The sequence below is a fragment of the Pomacea canaliculata genome, linkage group LG13 (genome assembly GCF_003073045.1).
Source record: "Pomacea canaliculata isolate SZHN2017 linkage group LG13, ASM307304v1, whole genome shotgun sequence".
In the NCBI taxonomy this organism is placed as follows: Eukaryota; Metazoa; Mollusca; class Gastropoda; order Architaenioglossa; family Ampullariidae; genus Pomacea; species Pomacea canaliculata.
In genome coordinates this window covers 19,095,283-19,113,390 of record NC_037602.1, presented here as the reverse complement: position 1 = coordinate 19,113,390, position 18,108 = coordinate 19,095,283, and the positions used below count along the sequence as shown (strand labels likewise).

Sequence of the window (18,108 nt, the reverse complement as noted above, 5' to 3'; positions counted from 1 at the left end):
TGTCACCATGAAAAACAAAAGGATGTATGGAAGCTCGTTATGACTGTTGAAAAGATGATTAATAGCTGAAAGCATTGAAAACAGGCAAACAACTGATAAAAGCCAATAAATGTTGGATGCCTCCAAGGTGGAATGAAAGGAAAGAGGCATGGGTCTAAACAAAATGATCATGATACATGCACTGTGTAAGGCTTGGTTGCAAGTTGGGTAAAAGAGAAAGATGAACCATAAGGATCTATGAAGAATATCACAAAAATTCAGAATTAAAAGCACATGGAAGGACATGATTTGTTAGTCTCTAAACCCTTGCTATGCACTCACATCATTTAAATCTCAGATACACATTTATGTTCAAGATCTCTCACACAATACATTGTCAAGCCCATCATCTGCATTCTTCGAATTCAAGCTCCATGGCTACCAGCAGAAACATTACGGAGAACCCACACAAGATCATCAAGTATAATCGTTCATGTTTTCTTGATTCTGCAGTAGCACAAAAATGTAAACAAGTGCGAAAATGGTTGTCGTATGAAAAATTAGCATCAAATGTAATACTTGATTGCCAAAAAATATAATTACAAACATATATTGATACCGAATGCATTTTTGATGAATTTCTTGCGTCCCTTCAGGTCAGCCTTTTAAATAAAGGCTCCATGATTCATAATTCTTGTGCTGAAGCATAAAACAAAGTCTGGACTGGTGAAAAATACATGCAGAAAAATCAGTGACATGCACGTACCAATGTACAGAGCTGCATGAATACAATGCAAATTCGAGATTAGCAAAGGCGAAAGTGCGAAAATGCAGTACATCATCATCTGAGATGCTTTTTATGACTGCTTATTTCCAACGATCACAGGCAAGCAGTATGAATGAAGGCATGATGCAGTTGTATTTCAACAGATAAATTACCAGTTAAGACAAAGCCTATGTTCTTACTTTTGTGCATCCGAAAAGAAAATCTTCGATCATTCAATGACCCCCGTATTTCTTATGTTTTGGTGAATATATACTCAGATCACAGGAAAAATGGCACACCTAACTGTGGCATACAAAAAGCAGTCACACGGCAGTTAGCTTACCCAAAGGACAACAACAGGATGAAACATATAAATAAAAACCCACCTAAAAACCACACCAAAATTGACAATAAGAATTAATCCTTTGCATTCTGTAATATTTTTGCTAATCACTTAACAAAAGATGAACAAAACAGTACTACGGCAACCTCTGATGAAAAACATCTTAAAAAAAACCCCATGAAATTCAAGCGAAAATACCTTCATATTTTGGAAAAAAAATCAGAGGTTTCATTAACATAAACCTACACACAATACTTAGCATTCAGTAAGTTTGCAATAAAAGTATTCACATAATTCCTGAAAAAATTGTTTTTCCTGACCTTGTTTTGTAATTTTCAGGATACTAAATGTCTATTACTGTCCAGGCAACACAAGTGGTCACTTGCCCCTTCAATAATAATTTAAAATATCAATAATTGACTATACTTTTCTTAAGTCCTTTGGGAGCATGAAAAATAAACCTTTCATCAGCTATCATCACAGTCACAAAATTTATAGAATGCTGTACATGAAAAGGTTCCCTTCAGTTTTTCATATCTTCTTCAAAAGCAAATGGATTCAGCATTCACAACTGTAGCAAAATATTCTTTCTCTGTATACATTATATATATAAAAAAAACAACATAAGGTTACCAGTCTGAAACTGGTGGTAGCTGGTCAATTAAAAGGCAAGACATGTCTGATAAATTTCTAGGCTCTTGTAGAACAAACAGTTCATGTACCATTGTATCAACAAAGCTGTGATTTAAAATTGTTGTAGACAGCTGCAACTTCCCATCATTTCAAATCAGGGTGTAGTGTTTCACAGAATTAATGGCTGACTGATCCCTGCATTTTCCACACCAAACTGACAAAATGTAACCATTACTTTTCTATAATGAAAGTGGTTCAGAATTGTCATAAAAAAGCACAAAACCAAGAGAAAGGATCCAAAAGAGCACAAGACATATATAATAAACATTCGTGTACTTGCTTCAGCATGATTTGATTTGCTTTCACAGCCTTAAACCCGCCCTTCCCCCACCTTAACCCCCAAGACTACTACTTCTCTAGTACTTGATAATGATTACACTGTCCAAAATATCAAGCGGTTGAAATGTGGAAAAAAAAAAAAAATTAAAAGCAGATAAGCTGCAAAATCATCAGCATGCCACACAAGCTTTTTCAATAAACATATACACAAAGCCAAAGATGAATCAGTAAAAAAACAAACACAAAAACAAAAAAAACCCCAATAAAAAGCAGCACATGGCTGCCTTGTAAAGGGTTACAGTTTATGACCAAAACCGTAAAACAACCATGGCATTTTTTGCATATGGAATTTTTGTAATTATGTTCTTTGGCTGTATATTGTCAGTAGCATTTCAACTGCACTGACAGGTCAACTTTGATGGCTTTTTTTTTTGTAAATTATTAAATTATTTAAGCAAAATGCATGTAAGAAAGCTATCCTGCATAATGCCCTACATTACTTGGGATATTGTCATGCATCTACATGTGTAATCTGGCCTAAACTTGCAACTAAATAACATCTAGATTATTTCAAAAGAAGTCTCATTTTAGATGCAAAAAATTTGTTCTTATATAAAATCAGTAGAAAATGATTTTTTTTCAATCACGTATAACTGCTTTTTAGTATACATGCAACCAAAAAAAAGTAGCAAGTACAGTACAACAAATTATGACTTACAAAAAAACAGTGCTGCTCTCAACGCAGTCTTTAATTCATCACAGATGTCTGTTATAATCATCAGCCCATGAATTGTTGTAGTGTAAGTATTGCAAAATACTTTCAAGAGAAAGATATGACCTTACATTCTAACACAAAAATCCTCAAAACTTTGTGACCAGCCAGTCATAATAAACACTTAAAAAAAATGAGTGGCAGGAAAAAAGCTGAAAAAAACTTCTGAAGATCTTTTGTAAATGCGTTATGTGAAATGAATCTTTTTCAGTTCTTCAGTACACATCCACCGAAATTGCCCATGAGATCTTTATTGCCCTCATTCAATCTAGGGTACATAAAGCAAAAAGCTAGTCAACGTGTGAAGATTCTCATGCAAAGCAGTTTCTGATGTTACAAAGCACCAGTGAAATATCTTCTAAATACTGAACAGTATTTAGGTTTTAATGAGATGCACTGAAAGCAGTTTAATTATAACTGCTAGGAGGCAGAAGCAAGAAAGCTTAACAAAACGTGTATGAACTGTTAATAAAGCAGTACTCTGCAAGACAGCAAAGCATATACACATTTTGTGGGTTTCCTAGACATACATGTGAATCTGTGCTAAGACATGGTAGGCTAAAGCCACAAATTGCAGATGACAATGGTTGGATTATTTTCTTTTCATTTAGTGATCCAACTTAAAATTCCAGTCTGTAAGTATAGCAGCTATCTTCATGATCCTGCAGCCGTACTGTGCATCGGCTGGCAGCTGGTGCAACATCAATTTTGAGCTGAGCAAGCTGTTCCTTGTGCAAAGCCATCCAGTGCCTCATGGCATCGGTCTCATATGTGGGAATGATGGTGACTTCCTGATCAGCGCCAGCGTCCCATGTAGCCTTGGCATCCATTAATGCCTGCAGCGTGACAGGACTTGGTGTCAGAGAACTCAAGACATAATAGCGGGCTCTAACTCTCTTGAAGAATTCGACATCGCTGTAGGCTGTGTCTCCATGGGCAGGAACGTATGTCAGATCCACATAAAATGGGGTCATGGGAGGCAGAGGAGGCATTTTGCTGACAGGAGAAGCTCGGTTGTTGGCAGTGGTTGTTGCAGGCCTGCGAGCAGGTGCAGCTGTAGTGCGAGGCTTCGATTCAACTTTTGATGTATCTAACCCACGAGCAGGAGCTGTTGATGGGCGGGCTGTGCGAGATGTGTCTAAGCTAGAAGGGGTTTTCTTAGGCTCTGCTTTTTTCTCTGTTGTTGTGCGGGCAGATTTTTGTGGCTCTGCAGAACCATTGGTAGATTTGGTGGGTGTTTTGGTTGCAGTTGCTGGTCGCTTGTCAGGTGATTTAGTGGTTTTTGTTGGAGGTGCTTTTTTGGTATCTGCTTTCTTTGTTGCATTGTTGGCTTTAGCTTCCGCTTCTGGCGGTGGTGATGGCAAGCCCATTGGCTGTCCCCACTCTACAATAGGGTCAAATTCTTTTAGGTCATTCTCATCTGTTGATGATGAAGCAAAAGCACCAACTTCCTCACTTTCTACCCTGTGTGCAGGTACCTCCTGAGGAAGTGTTGGTGACGGAAGGCCTGTGGGATGTCCCCATTGTGCCAAGGGGTCAAACTCTTCAGTATCTTGATTCTTTAAGTAAGCGGCTGGAAGATCATCTGTCTCAAATGGATTGGGCTGCTGTGTATCTTCCATGAAAGAACTGGTCATTGCATTGGATTCTTGCTGGTCAAGGCCAATGAATGGATTGAAACTCTGTCCTGCCCCAGGTGGCAAGTCATCTGCAATGTCCTCTTCCTCTTGCAAAGGTTCAGAATGTTGCTGCTGCTGGGCCAGGAATTCATCAATGTCTTTGTCATCATCAGGAGTCCCCCCATCAATAGAATCAGTATCTTCTCTCCCGCTATCAGCTTCCGCAGTGTCTGCCAGGCCACTTTCAGACTCCTCAGCTTGGTCTGCCTCCTGCTCTGGTTTCTCTGGTAACAACGCACTTTCTACTGGTGTTGGAGTCTCATCCTTTTCAAAAGCTTCAGGAACAGTAGAAGGTTCTTGTTCAACATCATGGGCAGCAGCCTCTGCAAAATAGTCTTGCTCTTCATCACCTTGTCCTGCATGTCGATCAAAAGCCTCTGTAGGTCCCCCTCTGCACACTTCCTCGTCCTCCAGATTTACATCTTTTTCATACACATAAGCATCTTTATCATTGTCAACACCTTCTTCAGCTGTAACTTCTTCGTCTTCCTCTTCATCATAGATGCCATGTTCCTCCATTGCAAACTTGTTTAGACCTTGTTTATCTTCTTGCTGCTGAACTTCTTCAAGGTCTTCTTCCTCCTCCTCCTCTTCCCGTTCAGCCTCCTCTTCCTCCTCTTCACGGATACCTCCCATCTGATACGCCCCTTCATTGGAGATTCCATACTGAATGCTTTGCTCCCTGCTCTCTTCATCTCTTGATAAATCTTGGTCATGTAGGAAACTGGGCTCCCCTTCAGGAATCTCTTCTTTCAGGTCATCGGGATAAACAAGATCTGTTTGTTCTTCTGGTTCTGGTGAAGAAGGTATGTCTTGAGCTAGATCCTCTGCAGAATCAGTAGGCAACATTTCTGTGCTGCATGCTGATTTCTGGGTATACAATTCTTCACGAAAGTAATCTGCCACATGTTCAGTCTGAGGTGCTGCTTGTTGAGCCAGCTCTACTTTTTCTTCCTCTTCTTGTTCCAACAGGCCAGGGTCACCCTCTGCTTCTTGCTCATCTTCTGAGATCTGTGGTGATTCATCTCGTGGGATCTGTGGTGATTCTTCCTCTGCAATTTCAGGTGATTGTTCTTCAGGTGTTTGTGGTGTCTCATCTTCCGTAACCTGAATTAACTCATCTTCAGGGATTTGTGCTGATGGTTCCACTGGGGCTTCTGTTGATGGCTCATATTCCTGAAGCTGAGGTGATGGTTCATCTTCAGCAAGCCGAATGGATGGTTCCTCTTCTAGAGGTTGTGTTGATAGTTCCTCTTCTGGAGCTTGTGTTGATAGTTCTTCTTCTGGAGGTTGAGTTGATAGTTCTTCTTCTCTCAGACTTGTTTCTGGTTCTTCATCTGGGAGTAGAGCTGATGGCTCATCTTGCTGAGTCTCAATTTCAGAGGATGTCTCGAGTTCTAATGCTGACTGTGGACAGACATCTGGCTCAGCAACACCGTTCTCTTGCTCGTCCTCCAGCATGGATGACTGGAAAGATGGTTCCAGATCAGCCACCAGCTTTTCATCTGTCACAGAAGGCTCTTGTTCTTCTTGTTCCTGGGTCTGACACATGAACTTTGTTTCTTCACTCTCCTCTTTTTCTAATTCAGGCTGGGGCTCCTCTGCAGATTCTTGAATCTCTTCAACCTTAGATTCAATTTCAGACTCTTGCACAAGCTTTTCCTCGTCCACACTTACTTCCAGCTGCTCACTTGATACTTCAGGAACTGTTTTGCTAAATGTATCTTGGATGAGATCAGGTTCAGCACAGGGTGACTGTGCCATTTCAACAGGTTCTGGCAGAGGCTGAGGCTGGATTTCTTCATCTTCAACATCAAAGCCCGATTCATGCTCATAGTCACCATTTTCTTTACCTTCATTCACATCTGCTTCCTCGTCTTCTTCCTCATCATCATAAATCCCTAGTTCTTGGAGTTTCTGTCTGTCTAAAGCAGCAGAACTGGCATCTGGACCAAAGCTCTTTAACTCCCTTCCTTCCAGCTGGACAGGTTGTGGAAGGGCTACTGGTGAGTCGGCCTGGCGATTATCATCTCCTGCACCTGATTCCTGTGGCACAGGGCTAGCCTTGTCAAATGGGAATGATTCCTCTTCAACATGATTGCTTTCAGAAACAATGGGCTCGGCAACCACAAGTGCCTCTGATGTGGGTTCTGAAGGGATTGTCTCATCAGGGGTAACCACTGCAGGAGTTTTTGCAGGAGACGATGGAGTTTTTATAGGAGAGGCTGTCTTGACAGATGCTTTGGAGGGGCTGGATGAAGCAGAAGATTTGGATTTGTCTTCCTTCTCCTTCTCATCTAGTTTGACCTTCTCCTTATCTTTGGCGCTAGATGCTCTCTTGTTGTTATCATCCTTCTTTGATTTAGGTGCTTTTGAGGCTGTGGCTGCAGCAGTCTTGGTTGGCGGGGCTTTGGTTTCCAGTCTTTTGGGTGGCTCAGCCTTGGTGGCAGCGACTGCTGTCTTAGTGATGGTGGCCGCAGCAGGTGGAGCTCTTCTAGTGGCAGATCCTGCTCTTCCATTACCCACAGGTTTCTTAGGCTTGAGAGTGTCACGATCACAGAATGAAGGATGCTTCAGAAACTCAAGATTTTTCACTCGCTCCAAGCCCTCTAATATCTTGTGCTGAGGAGCACTGCCAGGGAACAGCAGCCTGGTAACCTTTTCATTAGGTTTTGCAGGGCGCACAACAAGCAGAGCACAAATGGATGTTACATTGGGTATGGGGATCCCATTTACAGCACCCAGATTGGGTGCCTGCTTGCTCCACCCTTGGAGGAAGTCCTTCATCTCTTTAGAATCTGTCACAGGATTCAAGATGTACATATCAAGGGAGCCCATTCCCACCTTGTGGAAGAGATTTATGGGCTCCAGATTTCCAGACACTGAGCGAGAAAGAGGGTGAGGAATATGTCCCAGCTGCTTTCCGAGTTCCACTATCTTATTACCTTCCTCTGTCAAATTAATGAGAAGAGTAGGGTCTACCATTTTTTCTTCTTTGACGTCCTCATTGGCAAAGGAATGCTTGCCATGGTTCATGTACATGAATCCAATGTCAGGATGGATGGTTTCCACATTCTTTCTCTCCAATAGAGACTTGACTCCAAAGAGATTGTCAGGCCCTAGGTGTGTAAGTAGCAATGCATCAATACCATCAAGATGACGAGCAAAGTCCCAAAAGCAGGATCTACGACTATACCCCCCATTGACAAGCATGTTAAACCCTTTCATGCCAAACAAAGCAGCATCACCCTGAGAAGCTGGAAACACATAAAGCACAGGACGTGTAAAGGAAATGTTGCCAACAACATCAGAGGTCTGCAAAACGTTGGCAAGATTCAGAGGCTTGATGAAACTGCTTATGTACGCAGTAAACTGCAAAACACCATGAATGTGTTCAAGCTTGTCGGCAGGATTGACAGACACCTTCAGCAGTCGTGCAGCATCAGATCCCTTTAGGTTACTGCTCCAGTCACTAGAACCAACGGTGTGAAGTGTCAGGGAGGCATTCTCCAGCTGTTTTGCTGCATTTTCCACATCAGGATCTTTAAAAATCTGTACATAATAAATTGACAATATTAATAATATCTCAATGTCACACATCTCACAAACTTTTAACAAAACCAAAAGAGAGAGTGGTCAAAAGGACTGATAATCAACTTTGATAGTTGTATGACATGTCAAGTAGATCCAACATTACACAACTATTTTTTGAAACTATAAAGAAGAAAAGAAAGGAAAGAATGAATGTAACATCTAAACAAATGAAGAGCCAAAGATGTTGGCTGATATTCATGTAGAGTTCACACAATTTTTCCCAGGCCCTATGAATGTCAACCCTGATGCTTGCCTTTTTGCATGGTATTTGAAAATTTCTACACCTCTTCGAGGCAAATTAGATAAATCTGTCTAAAGTTCTGACCAAATAACCCCATATCCATTGCTTTCAGCTTGACCAGCCTTTGTCCGGCCTGATCAAAACTTTTTAGCAACTCAGACACAAAACTCCGACATTAAAATAAAAAACCCTAAAGCGATCCTAACACGGTAAACATCTTTGTTATAATGCACTTTTACGATGAGTGTAGTCTACAGATTTTACCAAAACTGGGATTTTGATCTCTGTAAGAAAAACATGTGATAATGTTAATTTTTCCAAAGGATTGCATTTTTTAAATGAAATGGAATAATTCAAATAAAGGGAAAATTAGTATAGTGTAACAATGTACTCCTGGTCATTTAAAAATAACTTAGCACTTATCTAGCCTTTAACACTTTATAATTCTGAGTTCTTTGTTCAATCACTAACTACACCTATTTGACTGCACTGTCAAGAGTTAACAGAACAGAGGCATTTCTAAAACCAGCCTTAGATTTGGCAAACAATATTGAAAATTGCATAACTATGACATGACAGGTGATTCATTTAATGACTGTTACAAACCTGCGCAAAGGTAGCAAAGGAGAATGTATCATCTTGCAGTACCCAAGCTCCTGTACCTTGGAACGCATAGCCAGCAAAGATGACTAGCTTGATGGGAGATAACTGTGTAAGAATGCCACGTATGGATTTCTTGACTGACTGAGCTTGTGGATTTATCAGCACTTCTACTGCAAGGCTGTCTGACCGATGTCGGATAAGTCGCTCACCTATCAGGAAAGTCAGATGCAATTACTAAGTGTTTAAACCAGACTATATTGCTAACAAACTATTCATTGTCAATAAGAAAGAAAGGTTCCGATTAATACTGTCATATTACACATTCGAACCAAATATTACAAATAGTTATAAGAAGGTGCGACTTTACAGGTCCAGAGAATGTGAACTTAGTGATGACCAAAGAAACAGCAATAATCCGTGACTTTAGGATCATGCTCATTCATCACAGCCTGTGATAACTTGTGCTTTTTAATGTGGATGCATGAGCATTTCATAAACATTTATAACATTTTAATTAACTCTTGCTCCTTCACTGACATAAAAGTCAATCTTGCACACTTCTCACATTAATGATGTCATACACACCATCTCTATCACGTTCATACTCATGGAAGCATGCATATTTAAGCATGCATTTGAACACACAAGTACCAAACACACAAATTTTCGAAAGCTACACTTTACAACCTGTTATCACAGTAAAGATAAAAAGCATTATGTGCAGCATGCACTGTTCACAGAAAAATGGAAAATTGCAACAAAAATATCCATCTCATTCAAAACATAATGAGCAATTGTAAAAAAATGCCATTGTACACAAACAGAAAATGACATTACAATGGCATTCACATTAATTAACTGAGCACTTTTAGTGCGCTATTCCTTCCAGACCTCAACACATGTAACGAGTCTGACTTTTTTAATGCCAAACCAGCAACTCAGGCATCACAGTGAGAGAAACACATTCTGAAATGTTAAAATACAAGACCTCCAGGTCAAATAATATAATAAACAATTAGAAAAACAAGAGGGAGAAAGGAACAGTTATTAAAACAAAGCGGTGAACTAAAGTAAAACCTTAAATCTGATGGCACAGTTCCCCCCTGTTTAAAAATTAAAAAATAGCTGTCAGTGAAGTGGATATAAAAGCAGGAACCCTAGTTTTAGGTGTGGAGTCACAATGACCTGCTTTATGTGATGAGGTGCTCTGCCAAGTGAATGATTCATAATTGTGGTATCATGGGCATGAGGTTCATCATACATTGTTTAGCTGGTAAGGTAGGAAAGGGGAAAAAAACAATACTACCATGGATTTCTTTTTCTGCCACAGTTAGAAACTAACATGGATTCGGACCATCACAACACAAAAAGAATGTTGGTAGACACAAGCGGAAATCAAAGAAGTGTTAGATATCATCTTGGAACTCAGATTTTGAGAGGAAGGGAAGTGGCACGACAGGGAAAAATTGTCTGGTTGAGGAAGAACTAGACAGCCTATCCTCAAAATGTTTTCTTGACCAAGCTAACAGAAGACCCTTCCACTACCTGCGAACAGCAAGTCAATGTGCTCTCCAGCATCACTCAGCCAAGAGAAGTTCATTAATATTGTTTGCCTTCTGATGACACAACTGAACATGGAAGTACTCGAATAAAATGAACGAAGGGTGATAACAATGATGTACAAAATTTGGTGCAGTGAGGAATAATGTGCACAAAGTTGACACTCAAAGCTGAAGACAGAGGCAGAACCTCCAAAGCCATGTGTTCCTTCCAACTGCCATGCATACACTTCCACAATGTAGTTGAAAGGTGACCAAAAGGATCATTAGGTTTCCTTTATCAGTAGTGACCACATCAGAATCATCATGGCCCCCTTAACAAGCTTTAATTGCTGCTGCATTGCCAATATGCTAAAGAGATTTCATCAGATCAGGCAAAGGAACACAGTCTGCCAGTGACACATAAAAATGCAAAGGAGGCATGTCTTATTAATAATGAGCACCTCAGTACTAAGCTTACAAGAAGACTTTACCATGGAAACAGAGGTGACAAGACGAATGTAAGATCACTTGGTCAACAAGAGCCAGCACTGTAATAATCACCTTAATCAAGTACTGTTGTAGCTGTGGAGTAACAATGTGATGAATCAGTAAATCTGGCCAACTGACGAAGACTAAAAGCTAACCTTGCCAGGTTAACAACTACATCAGCAAAGAGCAGGCACAGAGATACCAGAAAGTCAGGATCATTGCGCAACATACTGCAGAAACTGCAGTAAAGTACTGAGGATCTCATTTCATAGCAATGCAGTAGTCCAGAATGAGAAGAAAGTTTTTGCATAAAAGACAATTACTTGGACCACTACATTTTCTAAATTAAAAATACCCATGCTTAAAAAAAAAAAAACCAAAACAAAACATAAAACCTTCAAAACATCAACTGCATGCAATGTTGAAATAGGGTGGGTGTGAATGAGGCACACCCTCCATATGATGCTGGCTTTTTGTGCCTATTATATTTATGTCAGTTTACAACAACTAGTCACATTGCAACAGACACCTAATGTTGGAACTCAAATGCTGTTATCTTTGCAGCTGTTGAGTGATGACCAAAAAAGCTGACTTACCACCGTTCTTCCCACCTGATGTGTCTGTATCAGTGAGCAAAAAGAGGGAATCCTGCTTTGAACAGTTTTTTTACCATACCATAACAACTGCCTAATACTATAAACAGGAGATATTCTTTAAAACTACTACTAGATTTTGTAGCACTGACAGAAAACTTAAGGGCATGCTAATGATTTTCAATGTTGTCTAACTGGTAAATGTGTCAAAACATGCTATTAAAAATCGGCAGTTTAAACTTTTCAGGAAAGCAGGTGTTCAAATAATCAATATGTTAAAAGTAGATATTAAATGCTTAAGCAGATAAAACGTTTCAAATATGCTTTTCTACACAGGTTTTTCTAGAGCAATTAAACATTCAGACATTGGGAACTTGCAGAAAGGCAACATTCAGGTTTCATTCAGCATGCATAAACTGGCATCGCAACGTAAAGTTTGATCAGAGAATTTAGCAGTCATAATGGGCCATGTCTGAGCTTTCCTTAAATGATATTTATTGTTATGTCTGAAGGAATTTCATTTGTCCAGAAACAATTTACTTGCTTTATCTCTATGCCTTTCACTTACATGCTATTGTAATAGATTTTCTGTTTCAAGGTGATGGAGAAAGCCATTCTCTAAACTTTGTATATTCCCTCAACCCTCAATCTTTCTGCCGTCCCCTTTCCACCTTATGCTCATCTGCACTCTTGTGAAGAGCATGCACCATGCCTAATGCATATCAGCATTGTTTTATGCCCTACTGGATGAACAATTAACTAAAACAAAATAATTTTTGCTTTCCAATGATTTGTCTATGCATAAGCGAGCTGGACTAGAGCGACAACACAAGTACCATGAGTGTATGTTCCCATTTATAATTGTATTCTCCACTTTACTGTACAGTGAGGTGACCCAGGCTGTAATTGCTTTACTATCTTGTGACATGACAATGATGAGGGTGCTTAACCAATAAAATCTGAATAGTTGTCTGCAACACTGCTAAAATTATAAAATCAATGTTGTATTTGCAAATGAAAATACACATTTGCAGTTTAGCTGCATACACACATGCACTTGTGAAAAGAAAAAGATTCAGTCTCATCTTATTACTTCAGTATTTATTTGAACACATACTTGTGCACGCACAAATATACTTCTGCATGCACACACATATCACATACTGCCATGCTTTCAAAATAAAAGTGCACTTGAGAAAAGATGCTAGAATAAAGTATTCTTGTTTTCTATTAACCAAAGGGAAGGAATCTGCCAAAGTAACAAACAAAGAAATTAGATGCTAAATGTTTCCTTCGATGTATGTCTCTATGTGTGATCCATCTCCATAAGAAAAAAAAAAATACCCACCACCGGGTCCCTCCTCTCCTAGAGCTGCTTTGTTGGCAATTTGAGCCAATTCCTCATTTATGTCAATTCCTGTAGACTCATTGTCCCATCCTCGGAATCCTGTCACAGAAAAAAAGCTTGATTTGAAGCATACATTTAAAAGCATGAATATTAGCAATACTACATAAGTGGAAATAGGAAAGGAACAGTTTAGTTCACCTTCCCAACAGAACGAGATTGCTATATTTGACCCTTAGGTCTTCCGAGTCTGACCGCTTGACAATCCTTACTTTTTAATATCACAAGATAAGTAATACTTAAGGACAACTTAAATGTAGTGGACAACCTGGTCCAGGATGGTGGTGTATGATACAGTCAATCCACGAACTTGTATTACTGGACTGCTTGCAGATGATTTTTTCCAGTTAACTACTAGAATGAGGCAGGTGTATACAAAGCTTCTGGTTTAGTCACATTCATTGTTTAGGCTTGCCAAGACTAACAGCGGAGAACTTCATAAGATGCTAAATGTTGGTCTGGGCAGACAGACAGCAATCCACCTATATACACATGAGGTCAATCTGCTACACCATCAGGCAGCACTAGCATTTAAAAACCTTTGGTTTCTCCCATTCCACAAAATTACCATGTACCAAAAACAAAGTTTGCACCAAAACAATTCTGGTTAATCACTTCCTACTAAGTTACTATAGAAATTCATACACACAATGATCTTGATCATATAAAAGAAAATTTCTTAAAACCACAAAATTCATACACACGAAAACAAAGTTATCCACTACTGTGAAATTGCAAAGTTCTTTGGGATGAACTGTGAGAGAGGAGTGGCTAAAAGTAAGGCTGTTGTTGTATGCAATACAAAAATGAAGCCCATTCTAAGCTACAAGGTTGTCCATCTTTACTAGCTGCGAAAAAAGACAAGTCTGTGCTTAATATGCAGATATGCACGCGTGTCAAATTTCTCAAACAAGGGCAAAATGGCTACAGAAAAAAAAAAAAAATGCCTGTTTAGCCTCAATTATTCAATATTTAAATCTCATCATCTTATGCAAGCTGATCATCCTTACATTTCCCTGTTGGGATTTTTTGGCCAAGGCTTGTGACTGACCAGCATTAACACCCATCCCTTTTACTTATCATCCCACCATCAAAACCAAATCCTGGGACTCTTCCCAATTGCACCTTGTACTAAGAATTTCTCTATCTCGTAATCAAAGAAAATGCTATTATAATCATGCATATGAATGAACAATAATGTGGGAGCTTTTTTTATACAGCCAAAGTGTTTGCGAGGAAGCAAGTGTTTTATTTAAAATACTACTTAGCTTTTGAGATTTTAACTCAGGAAAACTGTGACACTAAAGTGGGGATTCTTCCTGTTAGTACATGTTCCTAAAAGGAACTTCATTATAGCTGTGATGGTATTTCCTCTTGATAGCCTGCCCTTTGGCCCTGTTTATATGCCAAAGTACTTCTGGCACAGCAAGCATCTCTAGCAGCAAAAGCGATCACTCTCTGCACTCCCCACAAATCACTCTACCTAAACAGCAGAAAGAATGCTAAACATCTGTCATCAGTAAGCCAACACAAAACAGACCACTCTCTTGACACCATCCCCTCTTCCCCACACACCCTTCACTACCAGTCAAGCACTGAACTACACAATGTTGCATAATTACAATCTACACTGCATGAGGGAATTTTCCAGGAGTTTTATGGCACCCACAGAACCAACTATGGTGGATTTAGCTTTAGGCAATACAAGAGCATGCAACTACAATGCCATTCAACCACCGCTGTCACCACCCGGCCTCTCCCCCACCCACCCACTGCAGCCGGTTGTGTGTCATTGTTGGGGAGAAACTGAATAGCACGTCAGTGATGCCGACCACCGGTGCTAGGGAGCCTGCCCATTGTTTCCACAGAATGACTCACACAAGGGGATGGTTAAGTCTGCAAGGAGTTGGCCCAGTCCACCACCCCTTCTTGTACCCAACACCACCATTCCTACCCTTCTGAAAGCCGAGACCATGACCATAGCCTTAGCGACCTGTCAGACCACAGATCTCAGCATCCGCCCGATGAGAAAAAACGAAAATGTGTTTAGAGCCGACACTAAATAATTAATAATTTTAAAAAAGCGCCAGCTCAGCTGGCTGGTGTCTGTCTGGGGGTCAGAAAGCCTCACACAAAGCTTGCATGCGCTGACAGTGAAACTTCTGTCCCCATGGACACCTCCCCGCACGCACATCGTTGATGGATCAGCTCTGTGCACGGCAGCCGACCGGAATGACACGTGGTGCCGAGCAGAGCTCATGACAAATCTTCATTTACGAGGCTAACAAAATATAAGCAAACTTATGCTTTTTTTCACACCTTAGCCTTCGATCTAAGGAAAGGAAACGGAAACACCACTTAACCATAAAGCAAAGGAGTGAAGTGGGAAAATTAGAATGTGTACGGAGATATGTTGTCTAAATTGGCAGGGTTTGTTTGACTAGTGAATAAGAAACATGTGGTTCGTGTACACGTTTTTCCTGCTATCAAACGGGGTTTATGATAGATGGAGAGTCTCTGCAAGACCGATCAAAGGTTTTGGTGTTTTAAAAGTCCTGCTTTGAAGTGGTATAAACTGTTTTCTGTTTGCTGGAGGTGTGAAGGAAGGCCGTTTCCATAAAACGCCACCTGAATATTTCAGACTCGTCTCGAACAAGTCCATTCTTGGTATGAAAGAATTCCGTTTTTTTTTTACCCTATTATTATTTTGGTAGATAATAGCGTAGAAAATCTAGGGAACAGTTCACCTCTTAGTGTCTTTATAGGTCGAAGGATCAAGCATCCACGAGGCTGCTAGTGTCTGTGACAAGTCCCCGGATTAAGCGGTAATGCGACTTCAGCCAAATAAGTTTGCTCCTGATCTTTGAGCCCAAGGCTCAGTTACACGAGCTTTTGTGCTGGCATGGTGTCTGCCCTCGTATACATAAATGAATGTCCGTAAGTCTCGGATTAGCCGTGCCTTAATGTACGCACACGGAGAGAACGTCAGCTCGTCTCGGACGTTATTCACAAGTCTGAGACCTTTGCCATGCATCGGGCCACAGAATATGGGCAGAAAGGCGGGTGGGAGGTGATGGTCCGCTTGGGCATCCTCAGTCGACTACATTTTCGGCGAATTTCGGCATTCTTCGCTCTGTCGGAGGCGCATATCCTGGGTACACTGATACCGCCTCCGCACCATCACCGCTGCGGCATGTCCCACTACTGACAGCCAAGGCTAGAACTCGGCGAGATGCCGCATTCCTTCAGGTCAAAGGTCAGCTTTGCAAGTCAATCCCCCGCAATACATCCGAACTGGAGGACAAACACAAGTTTGCAAGCAGCAAGCCGATCGCGTCACCTTAGCGGTAGGCAGAAACTCTGCAGTGAAGATGAATTTATTTCATACCCTTAAAAACAAAACCAACCAACCTCGGGATGTGAACGCTATTTTCGTGGACCCATTCATTCTAAAATAATCCACCTAAATGGACACGCATGTACTTTAAAAAGATCAAAATGTGAAAAGTTTAAGAATAGTAAGTATATGCAGCGTCTTCTCTTTGACAGTCTTTGCGGTACACCACGGTACGTTCGTCAACTTGTATTTAAAGATGTAGGTGGTGAGTTTCAAAACATTCTGGGTGGTAAAAAACACAAAATCAGCCATGCATGACATCAGCGTAAGAATAACTTGTGACAGCTCCGTGGCTCTTCAGATAAGATCTGACCAAAAACCGAGTCTGAGCTGTAGAAGCGTAGAGTCGAAAAGCGTGTCTCGGGTGCAGAGATGTCAACACAAACATTTGATGTGTAGAGACAATACACAAAACACGCGTGGTTGTAACGGCGTAGGGACATAAACGTGTCTCAGATGTAAAAATGTAGAAACATGTCTGAGGCGTAGATTGGTGTAGAGCAGGGGTCTCAAACTCAATTTACCCGGGGGGCACTGGAGGCAGTCTGGATGAGGCTGGGCCGCATCAGGTTTTCCAACAAGAAAAGCTCTTACAAAAACATTCCAATGTTATCAAATGTCTTATTTTTTCATCTTATTTTTGTGTTAAAAAATAAAAATAAATTAACAAATTCATAAGAAAAAATAAATCAATCAGTAATAAATAAATTGAAAATGAAAATATAATAATAATACAGCAGTGTCACTGGTCAAGATTTATGGCCACCCGCCCGGACCATCCAGAGGACAGTTGACAGAAACTGGAAGTTGCAGACTAAGGAGCGAGAGAGGAGAAGATATAACACTATCAAACTCGGGCCGCACTAACATGAAACTTTGATATTGAGGTGGGGGCCGCAAACTTTTGTCCCGCGGGCCGCGAGTTTGAGATGACCCTTTGAATGGAAAACATTTAAACGGTTCCTTTTCATATTTAGTTTTTTTCATACTTGGTTTTGTGGACACAATTCTGAACGGAAATAATTCATTTGAACAATTGACTGACTTTGGAGGTGACGCAGGGTTCTTTATTTTGCAAGTTCGCAAGTGCACGCAAAGGAAGAAGTGTATGTCTGGCGCTCTCTATCAGCTTGGGATTGTTAACCTCATAACCTTTATTATTTAATAACCTTTTAACATCACGAAATCAGCGTTCAGATTTTTAAACTCTGCACACTACCCACCTTGTCCTGCCTGTGAACTATTTACACAACATGTTACCTGATGCTACAAATCCTATATAATCAGACCTATAGAGCTAGCTCTATTATCTATCATTTAGCAGAAGCCTGTAAACTCGTCTGTGGGGAAACAAGCCTCCACACGAAGACACCGGTCTTCCATACATGTGATCGGTAAATCGATACCCCAGGAATGTGATCTGTCATGTCGCAGATATTCACAACTATTATCACCAGCTGCTGCACAGCCCAAGACTCCTTAACCAGGCTTACTGTCTTCCCTGTCAGATTGATTTTCCCCGATCAACAAGGCTTCAGAAGTCTTACTTTCCTTGTATCATCTTACGTGGAGAGTTGGTGACTACCAAATAATCTTAATTACCGAAGAAAATAAAAATTTAATTAACATCTCCTGATGACAATAATTTCTACAAAGTTCAAGAATGCACAGGGCTGCAGAGAGAAGATAACAGAATCCACACAAGTCATAATTTTATTATTGATTCTTTTTTTT

At 40.4% G+C, this 18,108-nt stretch overlaps 1 protein-coding gene across 2 annotated transcripts in view; it reads right to left on the bottom strand.

The window, feature by feature from the left end:
• Window positions 1–448: 448 nt before the first annotated feature.
• The window catches only part of LOC112554679 (microtubule-associated protein futsch-like), a 38,064-nt gene continuing 20,404 nt past the window's right edge, over window positions 449–18,108 (bottom strand). Inside the window, exons 2-5 of one of the 2 annotated variants that reach the window (XM_025222620.1) lie at window positions 12,921–13,019; window positions 11,576–11,599; window positions 8,953–9,158; window positions 449–8,063 (exon numbers count right to left, since the gene is read on the bottom strand). In XM_025222620.1, coding sequence (XP_025078405.1) covers window positions 3,453–8,063; window positions 8,953–9,158; window positions 11,576–11,599; window positions 12,921–13,019 — 4,940 coding nt within the window. In that variant the 3' untranslated portion in view covers window positions 449–3,452. The remainder of the gene's footprint in view (window positions 8,064–8,952; window positions 9,159–11,575; window positions 11,600–12,920; window positions 13,020–18,108) is intronic. The other variant, XM_025222621.1, reaches the window with a different exon arrangement.